Source organism: Lolium rigidum, chromosome 6, assembly GCF_022539505.1.
Source record: "Lolium rigidum isolate FL_2022 chromosome 6, APGP_CSIRO_Lrig_0.1, whole genome shotgun sequence".
NCBI lineage: Eukaryota > Viridiplantae > Streptophyta > Magnoliopsida > Poales > Poaceae > Lolium > Lolium rigidum.
In genome coordinates this window covers 284639085-284655008 of record NC_061513.1, presented here as the reverse complement: position 1 = coordinate 284655008, position 15924 = coordinate 284639085, and the positions used below count along the sequence as shown (strand labels likewise).

The window sequence follows — 15924 nt, the reverse complement described above, 5'->3', positions numbered from 1 at the left end:
CCGGCACCGCACGTCTGGATATTCCTCTCCACGATCCGGGCGTGCATGACGTCACGTGCTGGCGTAGGCGCCCACGCACGCACCGACGCGGACGGCCCCACCACCACGTCCATGTCCATGTGCGCCGCTTGCGAAGACTTCACCTCCTCCTCCTCCGCAGTCAAGTCTCCCTACCTAGCAAGATGCAGTGTCTCTTTCTTTATGTATGCTGAATCGCTGATTACACAGTTTCGTCGTGGACCGCGTGCGGTGTGGTGGACGGGTTGCAGCCATGCCGGATCCAAGCGGCAGCGGCAACACAGCTAGCGACGGAACGCGTCAACTTGCGCCTCGATCGGAGACGGAGACGACGACGACGACGACGGGCTCTGCCCATAGTCAACAAAACAAGCTCGGCATCCACCCATAACTTCGCTAGCTGACGATTAGCTCTAACCGCGAGATGACGCCACATCTGTTATGTTCGGCCAAGGAAATCTTCCGTGTAATCAACTTACAAATCTCTTGTTTAGCTGCCCGAGAAATATGCATGTTTACTAGTACTTTGACTTGACTATGGCACCGCTGCAAAGTCTTGGTCTACAGGCCACGCCCTACACTGCTATAACATCTTCTATAATGGACATGTGCTCCGTCAACTTGCCGCTGGTTTATTTAATCTCCCTTCTAAAAAAAAAGAAAAACTAGTCTGGAGTATTTTTCCCTAGTCGGCGACGCTGCTAGTCCGCCCGCCTTAGGTGGTTTTGGGCGTTGGAGGTGTGGCGGAAGGTTTCAGTTCTTCATCTTAGGTTTTTTAGTGTCTTCTTCAGGATGATTAGACGGTTGTCTTATCTTGGTTCTCGTGGTGCACGTAGCGGTGTGTAGTTCTCTTCTCGGTGGATCTTCTAAGATCTAGTCAGTGTTCATGTTACTTGGTGCGGTTGCAATTCTGGTTCTTTCAATCTATGGTTCATGTCCTTGGTGATAAATGTTGCTCTAATCTTTTGGAGTCATAGCACGACGACTTCGCGTATGTCCACTATAAATAGCACTAATAGAATGCATATTGCTAGATACATCTAAATTTGAATAAATTTTACACAAGTTTTGTACCACCGAGAAAATATAACTACTTAAAAGGTTCTCTTTGGTACTACTATAACGGGAAAAGCAGCTCACTGAATTTTAGTACTTCGTCCACGTACGGAACTATGTGGAGTTCTTTTCACGATAGAAAAAAGCAGTACTAGGCGGAATACATTCTCACGCAGCTAGCCGGAATAGTAGCAAGATGCTGCCCGACGGACGGTCGGGAACGAAAGGCGTAGCACTGGGCCGATCTTTTTCTACTATACTGTTGCTAGACCAGATCACTAGACTGTATCTATCCATCTATCACGGCCATTCACTGGACGTACGAATAAAGCAGAGTTGTCCTAGACAAGGCGAATAGGCCGGGAGTGGTTGAATCGTGGTTTGTGACGCATTCGAAATGTGACTACACACAGTCGGGAGATCAAACAAAAGAAAAGATATGCACTAGCATGCAATCTTTTTTTGGCGACAGTAAACGGAAAGTTTTTTTTTTTTGCTCTCTCGAGTGTTCTCTTCATAATAGAAAAAACTAAAAAATATTTAAAAGTCTTAAAAATCTGAAAATAGTTCTGCACTTTCTCAACAATATATAAGTATGCAAAACTCAACCCGAATTTTTTTTAGTAGGTGATAGACAAAATCAGATATTTATGTAGACGTGAAATGTACATACTACACTTTTGTCAGTTTTGTGTAACTCAGAATACAAAGTATTTGAGTTTGATATTTTGCAAATTTATGGGATACAACATTGCCTATATCCAGATTTTTTAAAAACAATTCATAAATAAGTATGATTTTTTATTTTTTTAAAGATCACCAGGCCGTGTGCACCAAATCTCCACCCGACATAAATTACTCGTGGATTTATTATGTGGTACTTAATATAAAATACACGGTTTGGATGATTTTTATCCTTTTATGCAGGGATAGACGATGAGGAAAATTTCAGTATAATGAATATTTTCTGCGCCGGATTATCCTGGGCATATATACTGATCGATCTTAGCACTGAACCCTGTGATGGATCCTGTGATCATAATTATCTTCATATTTTTCAGAGATTACAAGAGTAGTGCTACTAACTAATACCATCAGTGTGCTACTCATAAACTTGCCATTGTTCCAGTATATTATTCAACAGAGAAGTAAACATTCTTGTCGACAACGAAAATCGAATACCGACAAGTATTACTGAACAACCTCAGTACCACCAGTATAATAGCGCCAGGAGTCACTGTAAATAACGAAGTAAACATAGTAACCGTACAGTAATCAACACCCCATGTGTTGCTTCGTGTCCGATGCAGGAGCAGCGATGATTAATCAAAATCAATCAGTGGAGTCTCTGCTCGCAAGCCTCGCCTGTTCGCACATGGAAGATCGCGAGAGGCGTCTGCTATGGGTGCTAGTAGTAGTGGTTCGCACGTACCGAGGGTTGAGTAAACGATCAAGCTACTGCAGTAATTACCGGACCATCATCGTCATCAGTAACAACGCCGGCCACGCGCGCGGCTCTAGGCGGTGACGCGCTCCGGTCGCGGCGTGGTCGGCGCCTCGGGCTCCGGCTCGGCGTTCAGGTCGAGGAAAACGCCGGCTGGTCGCCGCGGCGGCGTGCCGTTCTCGGCCACGCGCTCGTCGGCTGGTGGCCGCGGCTGCTGCTGCTGCGACGGTGGAGCCGCCGGTGGCGCGAAGTCCTCCCAGGAGAAGCTGGGGCGCCACGCCGGCGCGCGCACGGGGCCAGCTGCTGCCCCTGCGCCGCCGCGGGAGACGAAGCGGCGGGTGGCGTCGCGCATGCGGCGCAGGATGGCGTAGAACTCCTCCACCTCCGCGTCGGACACCTCCTCGACGGCGGCCGTGGCGGCGATGTCGATGTCGGCGGCTGGCCGCTTGCGCTTGGCCGTGGCGGTGGGCGCGTCCATGTGCTTGTCTGGTGGGTGGGGTGGGTGCGCTAGGTGCGTTGCGTCTTCAGGAGTGTTTGGGTCTTTCGGAAGCAAGAGCGCGGAAAAGGCTTCGGTTTTATGGCGGAACCAAAAGGAAGGGCCGGCCAGTGCCCACCGAGAGAGAACGGAAAAAAGATAGCCTTCTTTTCTTTACGACAGGACGGCGACTAACTACGGTCTCGCAAAATATTTGCCACGCGCCCACGCACCGCGAACATCCTTAAATCTCGAATTATATGAGAGTAAAAAATGCGGTGTTCACACTCAAAGTATTCGTGTGTCGTGGTCACCGTATATGATTATACGCGATTTACCGTCACCGAATACGCACGAGTTTATTATAGACGGTCTCTTTTCATGGTACAGCCTGGCAAATGGTGAATCTTATATGTCAGCCTCCCTACAATCTATATAGCTACTTTTGATTAATAAAAAATAAAATGGCTAAACTGAAAATTCGCAAAGAGATGGGAGGGTGGGGCCCACCAGTTAGGAACACCCACCCACCTTCTTCTTCCCATCTCTTTCCCTCTTTTTTTCAAGAAAATGGCTTTGTCCAGTTCACTATTTTGCTAGGCCGATTTCATTTAAGAAACACACGCAAAGAAATAACACTTTAAGGTTCACAGGGACGCGCCCAGCTCCACGACACACCGCCACATAGTTCTCAGACAAACAACAACCACACACCCCTAGGGATGTTAACATAGAACCTAGACAAACATGGACCAAAATATTCAAATAAGATACCAAGCTCTACCATGTTCATCCGCTTCATCTCATTCACTTCCATGTTCCTCGCTACAGCTTTAGTTGAAGCCTCCCGGTCTTGAGTAGGATTAGTGGAACTTTATGGGCCAGAGAAAATAGCATCCAGGCTACTGACATTGATTTGTTGTAGCTTTCCATTCAACACCCTCATCCCGGATCCGGCCAAAGTAGTAGAGGCATCTGCAACGCCAGACCCTACAGCACCTTCATCACACCTTCAAGATTTTCTTTTCTTTCTACGGACACATGAGTTTTCATAGAGCAAGTGTGTAGACCAACTTCAGTACATCACCTGCATACTAAACCAAGTAGACCTATTAAACACACATATAATTTGCAATTTCGAAATAGACCATAAAGCAACCGGGTAGGCAATGTTTGGTATTTTATGATTATTCTCACAGATCCAAAGACTAGAAGTTTTACCCAAATTAACATTAGTACAAATTCATGTTAGTGGAGATTAATTTCTCAATGATTCTTTGGCCACAACACAATCAAAGAATAAAGGTATACATACTTGAGACTCAGCACAAAATAAGCAAGTCTCTACAAGTAAATGTTGTACTCCCTCCGATTCATATTAATTGACTTCAATATGAATGTATCTAGAACTAAAATGTGTCTAGATACATCCACATTAGAGTCAATTAATATGGACCGGAGGGAGTATCTTCTTTAAATTGTGTCTAGTCAGTAACTTATTATTTGCTGATAGCCAAAGAAAAGCACATATGTTAGGAGAAACATGGATCTTCCAAGCTGAAGGTATATGAGCTCAAACTATTCCTCTGAAATTTTCCAACGACATAGTATAAAGAGTAAACAGAATATGTTCCTTTAGCTTGTAACTTCCAAATAACAGAATCATCTTCTCCACTAAGATGGAGTGACCCAGCACTTTGAAGGAGATCACACCATCCCATCACGAGGGACCATCAAAGCTCCTTCTAGAAGACACCATTAGATAGGTACTACCCTAGACATCAACAATGGACTAGTTATGTTCATTATCAATCATATATAAGTCCCAAAATCGAATGACTAAGCTACAGTTTCCAAACCAATGGTCCTCCTAGAATTTAAACTTCCTACAATTACCAACTTTCCACTCATAACCTAACTTAGCAACCATCGTTGCCCGCATAAACCCCTTCCAAAAATAAGTTTATGAGTATCTAGATGTTGGTAGTCAAACATATTAGAACTACGAGTGTTATACTTATAGCGAATACTTTGCTTTCATATTTTGTGGTTATCTACATAATATATTTCAACCCATGAAGCAAGAAAGCAAAAAATTATTTTTTGCTGAATTAGGGATCACATCCCAACATAATCTGTGTTTTTAGTGAGTCTACCCCAATTTGACAAATGGTGTTTATGGTGTCCCTGATAGTTATCCTGGAAGTAATGTGCAATCTGAGAATTAATCAGGTTTATAGTCCACTTTGGGAATTTCATAACAATTAATAGGTAAGAAGGGATTCTAGTGAAGCAAAGTTTGATATGGATTAACTTGGATTTATAGGAAAGCAATTTACCCCTCCAACTACAAGTTTTATTGATAACTTCATTAATGGATGGTGGGAGATATTGTTTTCTATATGCTTTTTACATCGGGGAGGCACCCCAAGATATTACAAAGGGAACTCTTCCATCTTACAACTCAGGGTTTTGGAAAATATTTGTGCCTCATCCAACTCAACATTAATCGGAACCATATCGCATTAGTGAATGTTGATCATGATCCCATTTAGGGTTCATAACATATTCTAGGTATTTATTTAGAAATAACAGAGTATCATGATCATATTGTATGCTAATGATATCTGAAGGGAAGAAGGACCTAGGGCTTTTTTGATTTCAAGGATTTCAAAAGGGTAGGAATATATAGGAAAAACCGCAAGAAAAGTATGTCATGACATGAAATTCTACAATAATGAAAAATGTGGGAATTAGTTGCAGACGTCGTTTAGTTGCACCACAGAATAAACATAGGAAATTTCTATAGAGATTAAGTACATGCGTAGTTGTTATAGACACATAGGAATTTTTTCAAGATATCTAACCTCTTTTTAGAATTCCTACTGGATTGTAGTATAGGAGATCAATCCATATGACTTTTGAAGAGTCCATTCCTTCGAATCAAATGGCCACTATAAGAAACATTCCTATGTATAAGAATCCAACAAATTTCATTTGAAATTCTTATGAATCAAACATTCCCTAAACATGTCAGATATCTAATTATTCGTAGCAGCTTTGATAAGCATTCTAGAGAAGACATCAGCCACAAAGTTCAAAAAATATATGTGACACATGATCAAAAGGAAAGGGAGCCTAAATGGACGACGATCGACTAAATACTGTTTCAGAAAATAAGTTATACTTCCTTGGTGTGCTAAAATAAATGTCGCAACTTTCTGTAGGTATCACGCCAAAAAAAAAAACTTTTTGTAGATATGGATACATTAGAATGAAGATAGTAGTATTATTCACCAGCATTTCCTGGCTCAAGGCAACTGAGACCAAATTAAATTCGTTCCAACATTTTGAAATCTCGAATTATAACAACATTGGACGTACGGCGTTCCAACGACTCGTGGTCCCGTTGAACTTTCAAAGATGCACAGGAGTTGAGCGCAAAAGGAATTGATGCCATGATATATCGACAATCCTCATGAGATATCTAGGTCCATCAGAATGGTGGAAGTGACGCTCCACGAGACCGGCCCACATTGACCCTACTGAAACCATCAGCCATGCCAGATAACACGACAGCCAGCATCAGCTAAACCTAAACCTACTGCTAATTAAGAGCAAGGGGCACGCCTAAGCTAGCTTAGCTGAACCTTCATGGACGGCACACGCCAACTCGCAATTTGCCCCCAATGATCGGTTCTTTCGTAACAGGGGATACAAACAGGAGCAAAAGAACAAAAAAAAATCATGCTTCCCTACGTCTGCAAATTGCTAATCGTCACTATAGATTCGAAACTTTGGTTGATACAGTAAGTAACTTCCGGCGTTCTACAAAACCCTGGAAAAATTCAAGTCCACCCCCCAAAACAAGAGCAGAAAACAATTGCCATCGCTCTCTCTTTTCTTAAGCATGTTTGCTTACGGATGATCTCGTCACGAGGCTGACGCATCGGTGCTTTGGAAGTCACTAACTGCTGAAAGCCTTTAAAACCGAGACTCAGCAGCACGGTAGTAGTCTTCTTAGTTTTTGATTATCGGTCCACCCCAAAATTCGTATCGAATCCGCTAGAAGTACTCATCATGCTCGACAGCCCGACTAATCAATGGACAACTGGTTGTTCCTATCGGTACGGTGATGCGATTATCAAGTTGGGCACTTGCTGGTTCCGGAATTCCTGAAATTTTCTAGCTAGACCTTTGCACTTGCGAAAAATGAAATGCCCTCTTGTTCGAGGGAATATATCGCGATTCGCGATCTAGCTAGTGATTGCTGTTCAATGTCCTCTTTGGTTAGCAGGATTATAGGAACACTCGCTAAATAAAATTCGGACTTGATGTGCATGCTTTAAATTTGGGAGTGGTGAACCTGGAAATACTCCTCGAAATAGGCATTTCACTTCACAAATAAAGCTAAGTAAACCTGGAAATACTCCACACGATTTGATGTTGATTCCTCAATTTTGTCGGGGAAGATTCCAAGGTAACTTGCTCAGTGAGTATTACTTACGCATCGACCCAAGAACAATTAGACAAGACGTCCTACCGAGTCGACGTCGTTAGTTATTTCAATGAACGATTCGTTTGTTAAAGAGTATAAATCATGCTCTCTTTCTACATGACTTGACTACATGTGCTGTTCGTGTTGAATGCGTGTTAAAACGTGTTTGTACACAATTTCTTCACGCTCTTTTGACTTTATGGTGTGCATATTCCATATGATTTCTTCACAAGGAAAATAGTACTATTTATTAGTCACACTATAAGAATGTCAATAGGTTATTTTTCCGGGTGTTCTTGAGTAGCCCGAGCATGCAGGATTACTCCCTCTCAACTCGACGCACCAGGTTAGAGGTAGGGAGTATCAAAATGGAAAGAGGTGAGCCAAATTGTCTTAACAGCGACGACACAAAGTTGCCGATCACATCTCGTGGCAAAGGGCGACGGTGAGATTGAAACCAAACGACTAATTTGATGGAGCGACAATGACAATACAATGTGCCGCGGTCTAACCCGGTGGAGGGGACACGTGTCCTAGATTATCATTATAAGAGATATAGGGTGTGTGGCACTGGTGGAAGGTTAAGACAAATCAAACTGCAAAGGCCTAGGTTTAAGCATTTGGGGTCATCTTGGCATGACTATCTTGGATGATGTAGAAGGAAGTTTCTAGGATCATAAAGAGTGTGGGGCCACTTTTGAAAATAGTGAGGATGAAAATCTTGACGACTATTAAATCGATGCCCCTTCCATACATTTTATTTTATTTTATTTCTTGGATGTGTGCATCGTGATTGGTGCAGAAGCTAGGTTTTTCTTGAAGTTTTTAACAATCAATACCACATATATTTATAGTAACAAATAGTACATGGTAGAGATACACGAGTTGTTTCCAAAGATATAACAAAATAAAGTCTAAAAGATACTACCAAATCTTTGAGGTTTTCAAACTCTTTCTTCTTCCAAGTCCCAATCTTGTACTGAAGGCATCCAAAGATAGATAACAAGCCATATACCTGTAAATACCAACGAAGGTTGTCCCATAATTTTAATTTGAGCCGCAATGCTAAGGCTGCGTGCACGCACGCAATCATTAATGTAGTCAATCAACATCGGCAAGAGTGTCAACACAAATACGTCGGGGAATAACAACTGACCAGCCTTGTCGACGTCGCTGGAGAGCCGAGAAGACGAATCACCATTCTCGAGAATGTAGCAGCCAGGACAAAAACTGCGAGAATAATCCTCCTCGCGGTAACAATGAGAAAAGATCCAAAATTGATCCAGCGAAGTAAAATCCAAAGGTCCATAACTAGAAAATTGCAATCTTTCAACATAACCATTGACGCCGGAAAGGATATCTCTTCGTCGAACGGAAGGTCGAAGATCACTTATTGCAGACGATGTCATCTCCATTGAGGAGAAACCAACAAGAAGAAGCTACCAACCCCTAACATAATCTACTGAAGACGCTACTTTTATTAAAAACTCCACGCATCGATCAGATTCCCCCCCCCCCCCCGACACCAGCAGAGCCGAACGGAGGGGGAAACGATCTATGGAGGAGGCTAAAGTGGAGTGGCTAGGGGTTGTCCAGAGGCGGCGGCTCGGTGCAGAAGTTAGGTGTAATTGATATTTTCACGATATTATTATATATTCCTTTTATAAAAAATGCTATATGTTGCTTTTGACCCAACCTGAGCATTGGTCACTCTTTTATTTGATCGTGTATGCAAATGATTTTTAATTGTGGGGTCTTCTATCACTTCATGAATAAAAATATCTACACTACTTAAAAAGGAGGAACATGTTCCTTATTCTGCCCCACCTCTACGACCAAATCCGTTCGTCGTCTCGTCGCGCTTCCCTCCGGTCGCGTCCCGACCTCGCTCGTGGGCCAAGGCCAAAAAGAAAACCCAAATCTTTATCGTTTCGCCTCTTTCTTTCTTCTCCCTGCCCTCTGTAACCATGGCGGCGGCTCCAGAACGGGATCTCGAGACCTCCCCCCCCTCCATTTCTCTCACCCTGCCGTTCCCATGGCGGGCCTCCCTGCCACACTATGCGCGGTGCCATATCCCACCAAGCCTCCCGGTCGCCGCCTCCCCCAAATCCTCCATGGCACCAAGCCTGGCTGCCGCCCGCCGCCCGCCCCGAACTCCTCCAGGGCACCAAGCCTGGCCGCCGCCCGCCCCAAACTCCTCCAGGGCACCAAGCCGTGGTCGCACTATGAATCAACCGACGGCCTCGTGGTGCATCTTCCCCGCATCCCGTTCCGAGGAGAACCGGCCGTAGTGGCGACTGGAATCTCCAAATCCGCCACCAAGTTCCATCCCGTCCACTAATCGAGAGGTAAACCTAGATTTCTTTTGCCCAAGATCCGTTTTTTTCTGCACTTCTATATGTATCTTTGTGCTTATTCTACTGGATTATGCTGTTCTTTGTTCGATACAAATGATGACGAAAAAAGTGTGCGTTCATGACTTATCTCCTCCAGGCTACACATGAGCCTCAGCTGGCTGCGCATGCTGATGGCGGTCAGATCTAGCAGAGGAAATGTTTAGGTGGATCATACATCAATCTCTTGCATGAAAATTGTGCGCTTGTTCATAGAATTTACCTATTCAGTTTGTGGAATCATAGAAGAGGAAATAAATGAAATCTGTAATGGCCGAGCTCGCCATTTTCTTCCAAGCACGGCGCATTGAGGGCACGCCTCACTCTTCGTCGGCTTATTCATCCACTACAGCCTTGACGATTCCCCACACGGTCGATCTTAGCCCCAATTCTCAGCCCGATCTCCGCCCACTGCCGTCGATGGTACACCTCGCCTGTATCGCGCTGTGGCGAGGAGGAGCAAGTCCTGCGGCCTGCGCTGTGTGGTAAATTTGCTGCCTTCTCTGTTTGTATCTGATTACATTGAGCATGCTTATGTGTCTAATTATTGATTTACTCGTTGAGGTTTTAAAGGAATATTTTGGCCAAAAAGCCAACCTCCCTGCCGTTCACGGAGTTTCCAGTTTGTGCTGAAACCGAAGCTGCAGGGTTCAGTAATATAATCTAGATTTATTTTGTGAGTAAATGTGATTCTTTCTAATAATGCCCATTTGATTGTTTTGTTGATTTACTTGTACCAAAAACAGTTAGTTCTGAAGTCAAAACAATGAAGCATTACAGGGATTCATTGGTAGAATTGATGTTTAATTGTTCTTTGAATCAGAGACTCTTTGAACAATTACTTAGGAGGGGATCCTCCTTTTTTCTCTTGCTCTAAATCTGCACATGCTCTTGTTCTTCTGATAAAGACATATATTGTGACATTCAGTTGCCGTGAAAGGGACGCCGTGGAGGTTCTTGAGCCTATGCTACTTGAGGTACTTCTACAGAACCTCTTCTCTATGTAGAAACGTAGATTGATTTCTTACTATGCGACGTTGTCAAAGATCTAATAGTCAATCAACTGAGTAGCTGAATATCAAGGCAAGTTCCACTGAGCCACTGACAGTACTTAATTTGTTTGAATGTATGCTCCTTACAAGGCGAATCATTGGCACACTCACAATAATTTATAGAGAAGTACACTTTATGTTGCAAATAAGTTTCTCTAATCTTGAGATATATTTGACTTCTAAGTGTTCCCTTCAACAATATGTCTACAGGTTGCTCGGGCATGGCTCCATGGGTTTTCTGAACACAGGATATCCATTGTGCTTCTTTAATGATGTCAGAGATTGAGTCTGCGTGTGGCCAAATGCATTCCACCAGCTTACGGGACGCGTTTATGCAGGTTCTCACAAGTCACAATTCTATCTCTTGATAATACTCCAGTTTATATTTATATAATTTAGTTTGCTGCTTCTAAGGAATCCTATTTTCAAATAGGTCCAGCCAAGTGTCATGTGTTGCACTAACTTAATCTACAATTGCGTTTAATATATCAATTGAGTCACATGATGCCCATCGTCCAAAAATTTCTAAGCAAAGTGGCATTTGCTTTGTTCATTGCAACATTATCTTTATGTATATGGCAAGAAAAAACTGGAGTGGCTGCGACTTTACTGCTTGAAGCATTTTGGAGTTTGTATAGTGTCCCCTTTTATCTAGATGTATTTACATACCTATATGTATGGTAAGGTGCTTTGTATGCTTTTTAGAGTTAATGCTCCTTTCCCTTTTCTTTTGACCATCCTTTCATGATCAGAGCGTACATATAAGAGTATGCAGGATGAATTCAATATCCATATTGATAAAGCATGTGTTTGCTTCATCAGGTTTTTAGTCTCTTGGAAGTAAGATCCTTTTAGTATTTTATAATGGAACTCCACAACACGCAAAAAAAATTGGACAAACATTATGTTATAACATCAGTTCAAATGGTTGTCATCTTTCAGATTTTTTTTCAGAATGTACTGACCAATTGCAGCGATGGGGGAGTTGTGTTGCCTGTTATATACTGACAAATTAAGTATAATGTATGCCTTTCCTTACGCCAAGTAAGTTCCATTTGAAGTAAATTATTTTAACATTCGGATAGCATATATGTTGCACTAATTCACTCCTACTACATGTTTTCTTAGTATAATGTATGCCTTTCCTTACGCCAAGACAAGTGCCTTCCGGGATGAAGCCATTAGAACAATCTGGGTGGGTCCTTTCAACAATTAGCATATGCATAAACAACACAGGATATTAATTGAAAAGGCATAAAAATGAAGATCGGCAGCACCAACTATTACTAACTAATATAATTAGTTAATCATTTCAGCCCGGTGGGTATGCTTACAACCCCATCTACATTGACAGAGAGGATGAAAAAGGTCACACATGTAACAGAGGGCTTTGTTTACCTTGTGAACACCCTAAACACTTTCATGACACATGGTTGGTAATACAGAACCTTGCTACGATGATCACATCTTTGCTTTTCACAACAATTATATGCACTGGCATCCTTTTCAGTGTCTCACGTATGTGGGTTCTACATTCCCTCATCTGTCCAGGAAATGTACTATGTTGCTGAAATTGCAAGTTTTGATACCAACTGATATTGTTTTGTTAAACCAGAAATGAGTTAGGCTATTCCCAATTCTACAAATGTATGGTGGAGCTTGAATCCCAACAGTCGCATCAGTTTGGTAGTTAGTGATCAGAGTGAGGCATTTACTTAGAAATTCAACATGGATCCGAAATTTGTCTTAGAAATAACATCAGAGTGAGCAACCAAATCATAAGAAGTACTACTAAACATGCACACTTGCGTTAAGCAGTAGTCAAGTAGATTGAGAGAGTGCATTGAGGTTAATAATTGTAAACTACCTCACCCAAATCATTGCTACCTATTGAGTGTAAGCTTGTGCTACGATGCTCGCTCGTGTCCCTAACCCGTTGAAATAAATGCCTATTGTTTCTCTGGTTTCTTTGGTGCTATTGTCATCCCGAGTTCAAAGATGCCCATGGTCAGAATTTATGCCATTAGCTTTTCATTTCACACATATATAGAGTTGCGTGCATGTTTAAATTTAGTTTCACTTGACTTGTGATTTAGGGATAGCGAAAAATTTCTGAAACAACTTTGAAGAAAAGAATGTCTATGTCCACATTTTAGTTCTCTCAGTTGAACAACTAGGACATCCAAGAGATCAATAGATAATTTCTCAAGGAAGAAGAAAAAGAAAATCAATAGATCAAGTACTATCGCCTCCTTTTTTTAACCATATTTAGTCAGTTTTTGTTTTCACATGCTTTTTTAAAGGATCGTGATGTTATTTTAAACCTGTGTTTTCTGCTCTGACTAAAGAGATCAATAGATAATTTCTCAAGAAAGAAGAAAAATAAAATCAATAGATCAAGTACTATCACCTCCTTTTTTTAACCATATTTAGTCAGTTTTTGTTTTCACATGTTTTTTTAAAGCATCATGATGTTATTTTAAACCTGTGTTTTCTGCTCTGACTATTTAATTTAATTCTACATGGTGTTCAATGGTTGTAACTTTTGTTCACTCTGAAGATATAAAATGTTATCTCTTAATCTATCATTGAGGTAAGATGATGTGAAGAATTTCCACGAATTCATGTTGTTGTTTGCATAGTGAACTGATTTTGCAGATAGGTAAAGACCTCATTAGTAATTAGGCATGAACACATTTGTATTACTTCCATCTGACAAGCTGGCTACAATGACCAATGCTCTTGCAACTTGCGAATATCGTGTTTTCGTTTGGAAGTAATGAAGTGGGACTGACTGAACTGGGAGGCTGGCTTTAAATTAGTGGTTTAGTGCAAACAACATTAGGATAGATGGCTCTGGTGTGAGCTCTGAGGCAAACATGTATTTTCACCGTTGTTTCTCCTTGCAAAATAGTTTTAGCATGCGATGTATTAACTTGTAGTTACAATGCAATGTAGACCTCCCGTGATGGCTTTCCTAGAAAAAAAAAATCCTTGAGCTATGTTTTGGCAATTTAGGAAGATATATTTTATTTAGTACTTTTCTCATGTTAATTTTCTGCATGACAACTTTATACTTTAGATATCCAATGATGCAAAGAAGGATTGTAAGGCAAGTGGCGAGGTTTTCTCTTACTTTTGTAAATGATTTTTTTTTATATAGTAGAACATGTAAGTGCATTTAAATTTTGGTGAGATCAAATATGCTTCAAACCGAAGATGTTTAGTTCAATTCAAACCCGTCGCAAGGCATGAGCATACTAAACCTTGTTTTATTTCTCGAAGTGTCTGTTTAGTGACTAGGTCTTGACTTACACACAATATTATGCGCGTGGTCAAAACTTGACAATTATGTTCGATGTGTACAAGAATTCTAAGATTACATGCTTGACATGATTGGTGTAGAACCATTAGAGTATTTATGACCCTGTTGCAATGCATTTGCAATTACCTATTGTCTTAAGCAAAGATGGGTAACATGGTGAAAAATCGCTAGATTGTACACTATAGAATATATAGAGGTGTAAAAGAGATAACAAAACACATGCTATTGGTCCTTATAGGGGTTAGGAGTGATAAAAATATCGGCGTATAGCGTTGAAACTATAAATCATCGTGCTTGTGGCGACTATCAAAATAAAAATCACCTCTCTTTATGTCTTGTTTTCCCGTGGCAACGCACGGGCATCTGTACTAGTCATATTTTGAACTAATAAAAAGACAAAGAGAAGTGGTGAGATATTTATAATACTAACAAATTAGATCATGATCAAAATGGGACATGTTTGACACGATGTGCTTTCTTCAGACATGTGATGTCAGCCTGCCTAGGTGGCCCAGCTCATCGCTTACATCACTCTAAAAGATACTAGCCCCACGGACGATGATTCGCAAGTCTGCCAAGCCATGACCACGACGATGGGTCCGTGGCTAGACAGCACAACATTTAGCGACCGATCAATTCAGAGGAGCAGCTATTTGCTGCAGCACCAGCGTAAATGTACAACTGATTGATCACATGTCGGCTACATTTGTCAGTACATCTTGAACAGTGAACAGTACAATAATTGTCCCAGTTAACATATTGAACAGTGAACAGCACAGTAAAAATCTGTTGTTGTTTATAGTCGTGTCACGCTGTCGCTCGCAGTACCAGTGCTCTGCCAGTTAGATGTAGATACGAGCAAGTGACGGAACATGAAGGGCGCGTTCGGTAGATTGCATTTATTTCGTGGCTTACTGTGTCAGTTAGATGGGCTGATTTGCGCGTTGTGAATGAGCCATGAAACACGGATCGTTTGGTATCTTGGACATCCTTTTATGCGCTGCACACGGAAACCAAGCCTGTTTGGTTATTTCCAGCCTAACTTGCACGCAGGAAACATGAATCAACTGTTTGATTGCTCAAATCAAAGTTTCATATCCTGACCATAATTCAAATAGGATGAGATTGTCATGCCATAGCATTACATACGATCAGATACCAGTTAGAAAAACAAGATCCTCACGATCACCACGATAAGGAAGACGATAATGTAACCTTTGATCAGACTCGGACGTACCTCTGGTGGTGCTTTTTCTAGAGCATGTACTTCCTCCGATGGTAGTTGTGCTAATGGCAATGACTCATTGATGGCCTGATCTGCCCTGAACTCATCTTTCAGAAAAGTGAGGTACTCTTGATGTGCCTCCTCCAATGTTTCATACCCTCGGTAGCTGTTGTTGGAGTAGCCACTGACCTGGTCTTGACACAACCTCCATGAGCTGTAGATTCTGGAACCCGTCCGCGGAACACGACATACCACTAGCACGTCATAAGAAGAGAAGGTAATCGATCACAACCATAAACCAACTCATAACAGAGCAATAGAACTACACAAATGATGACATCAAATGATAAACTAACAGGGTATGTATGATCATTCCAAAAGTGGATCGCAAGTTCATCCTACATTACAATGGTGTCATCCTACCACCACAACAAAACT

The 15924-nt window shown here is 41.7% G+C and overlaps 1 protein-coding gene across 1 annotated transcript; it reads right to left on the bottom strand.

Moving 5' to 3' along the window:
- Window positions 1-2591: 2591 nt before the first annotated feature.
- LOC124664284 (protein NEGATIVE REGULATOR OF RESISTANCE-like) lies at window positions 2592-3015 on the bottom strand. Its single transcript, XM_047201835.1, has one exon. It carries the CDS (start codon window positions 2994-2996, stop codon window positions 2592-2594), a length of 405 nt encoding a protein of 134 aa, XP_047057791.1. The 5' UTR covers window positions 2997-3015.
- Window positions 3016-15924: the final 12909 nt, after the last annotated feature.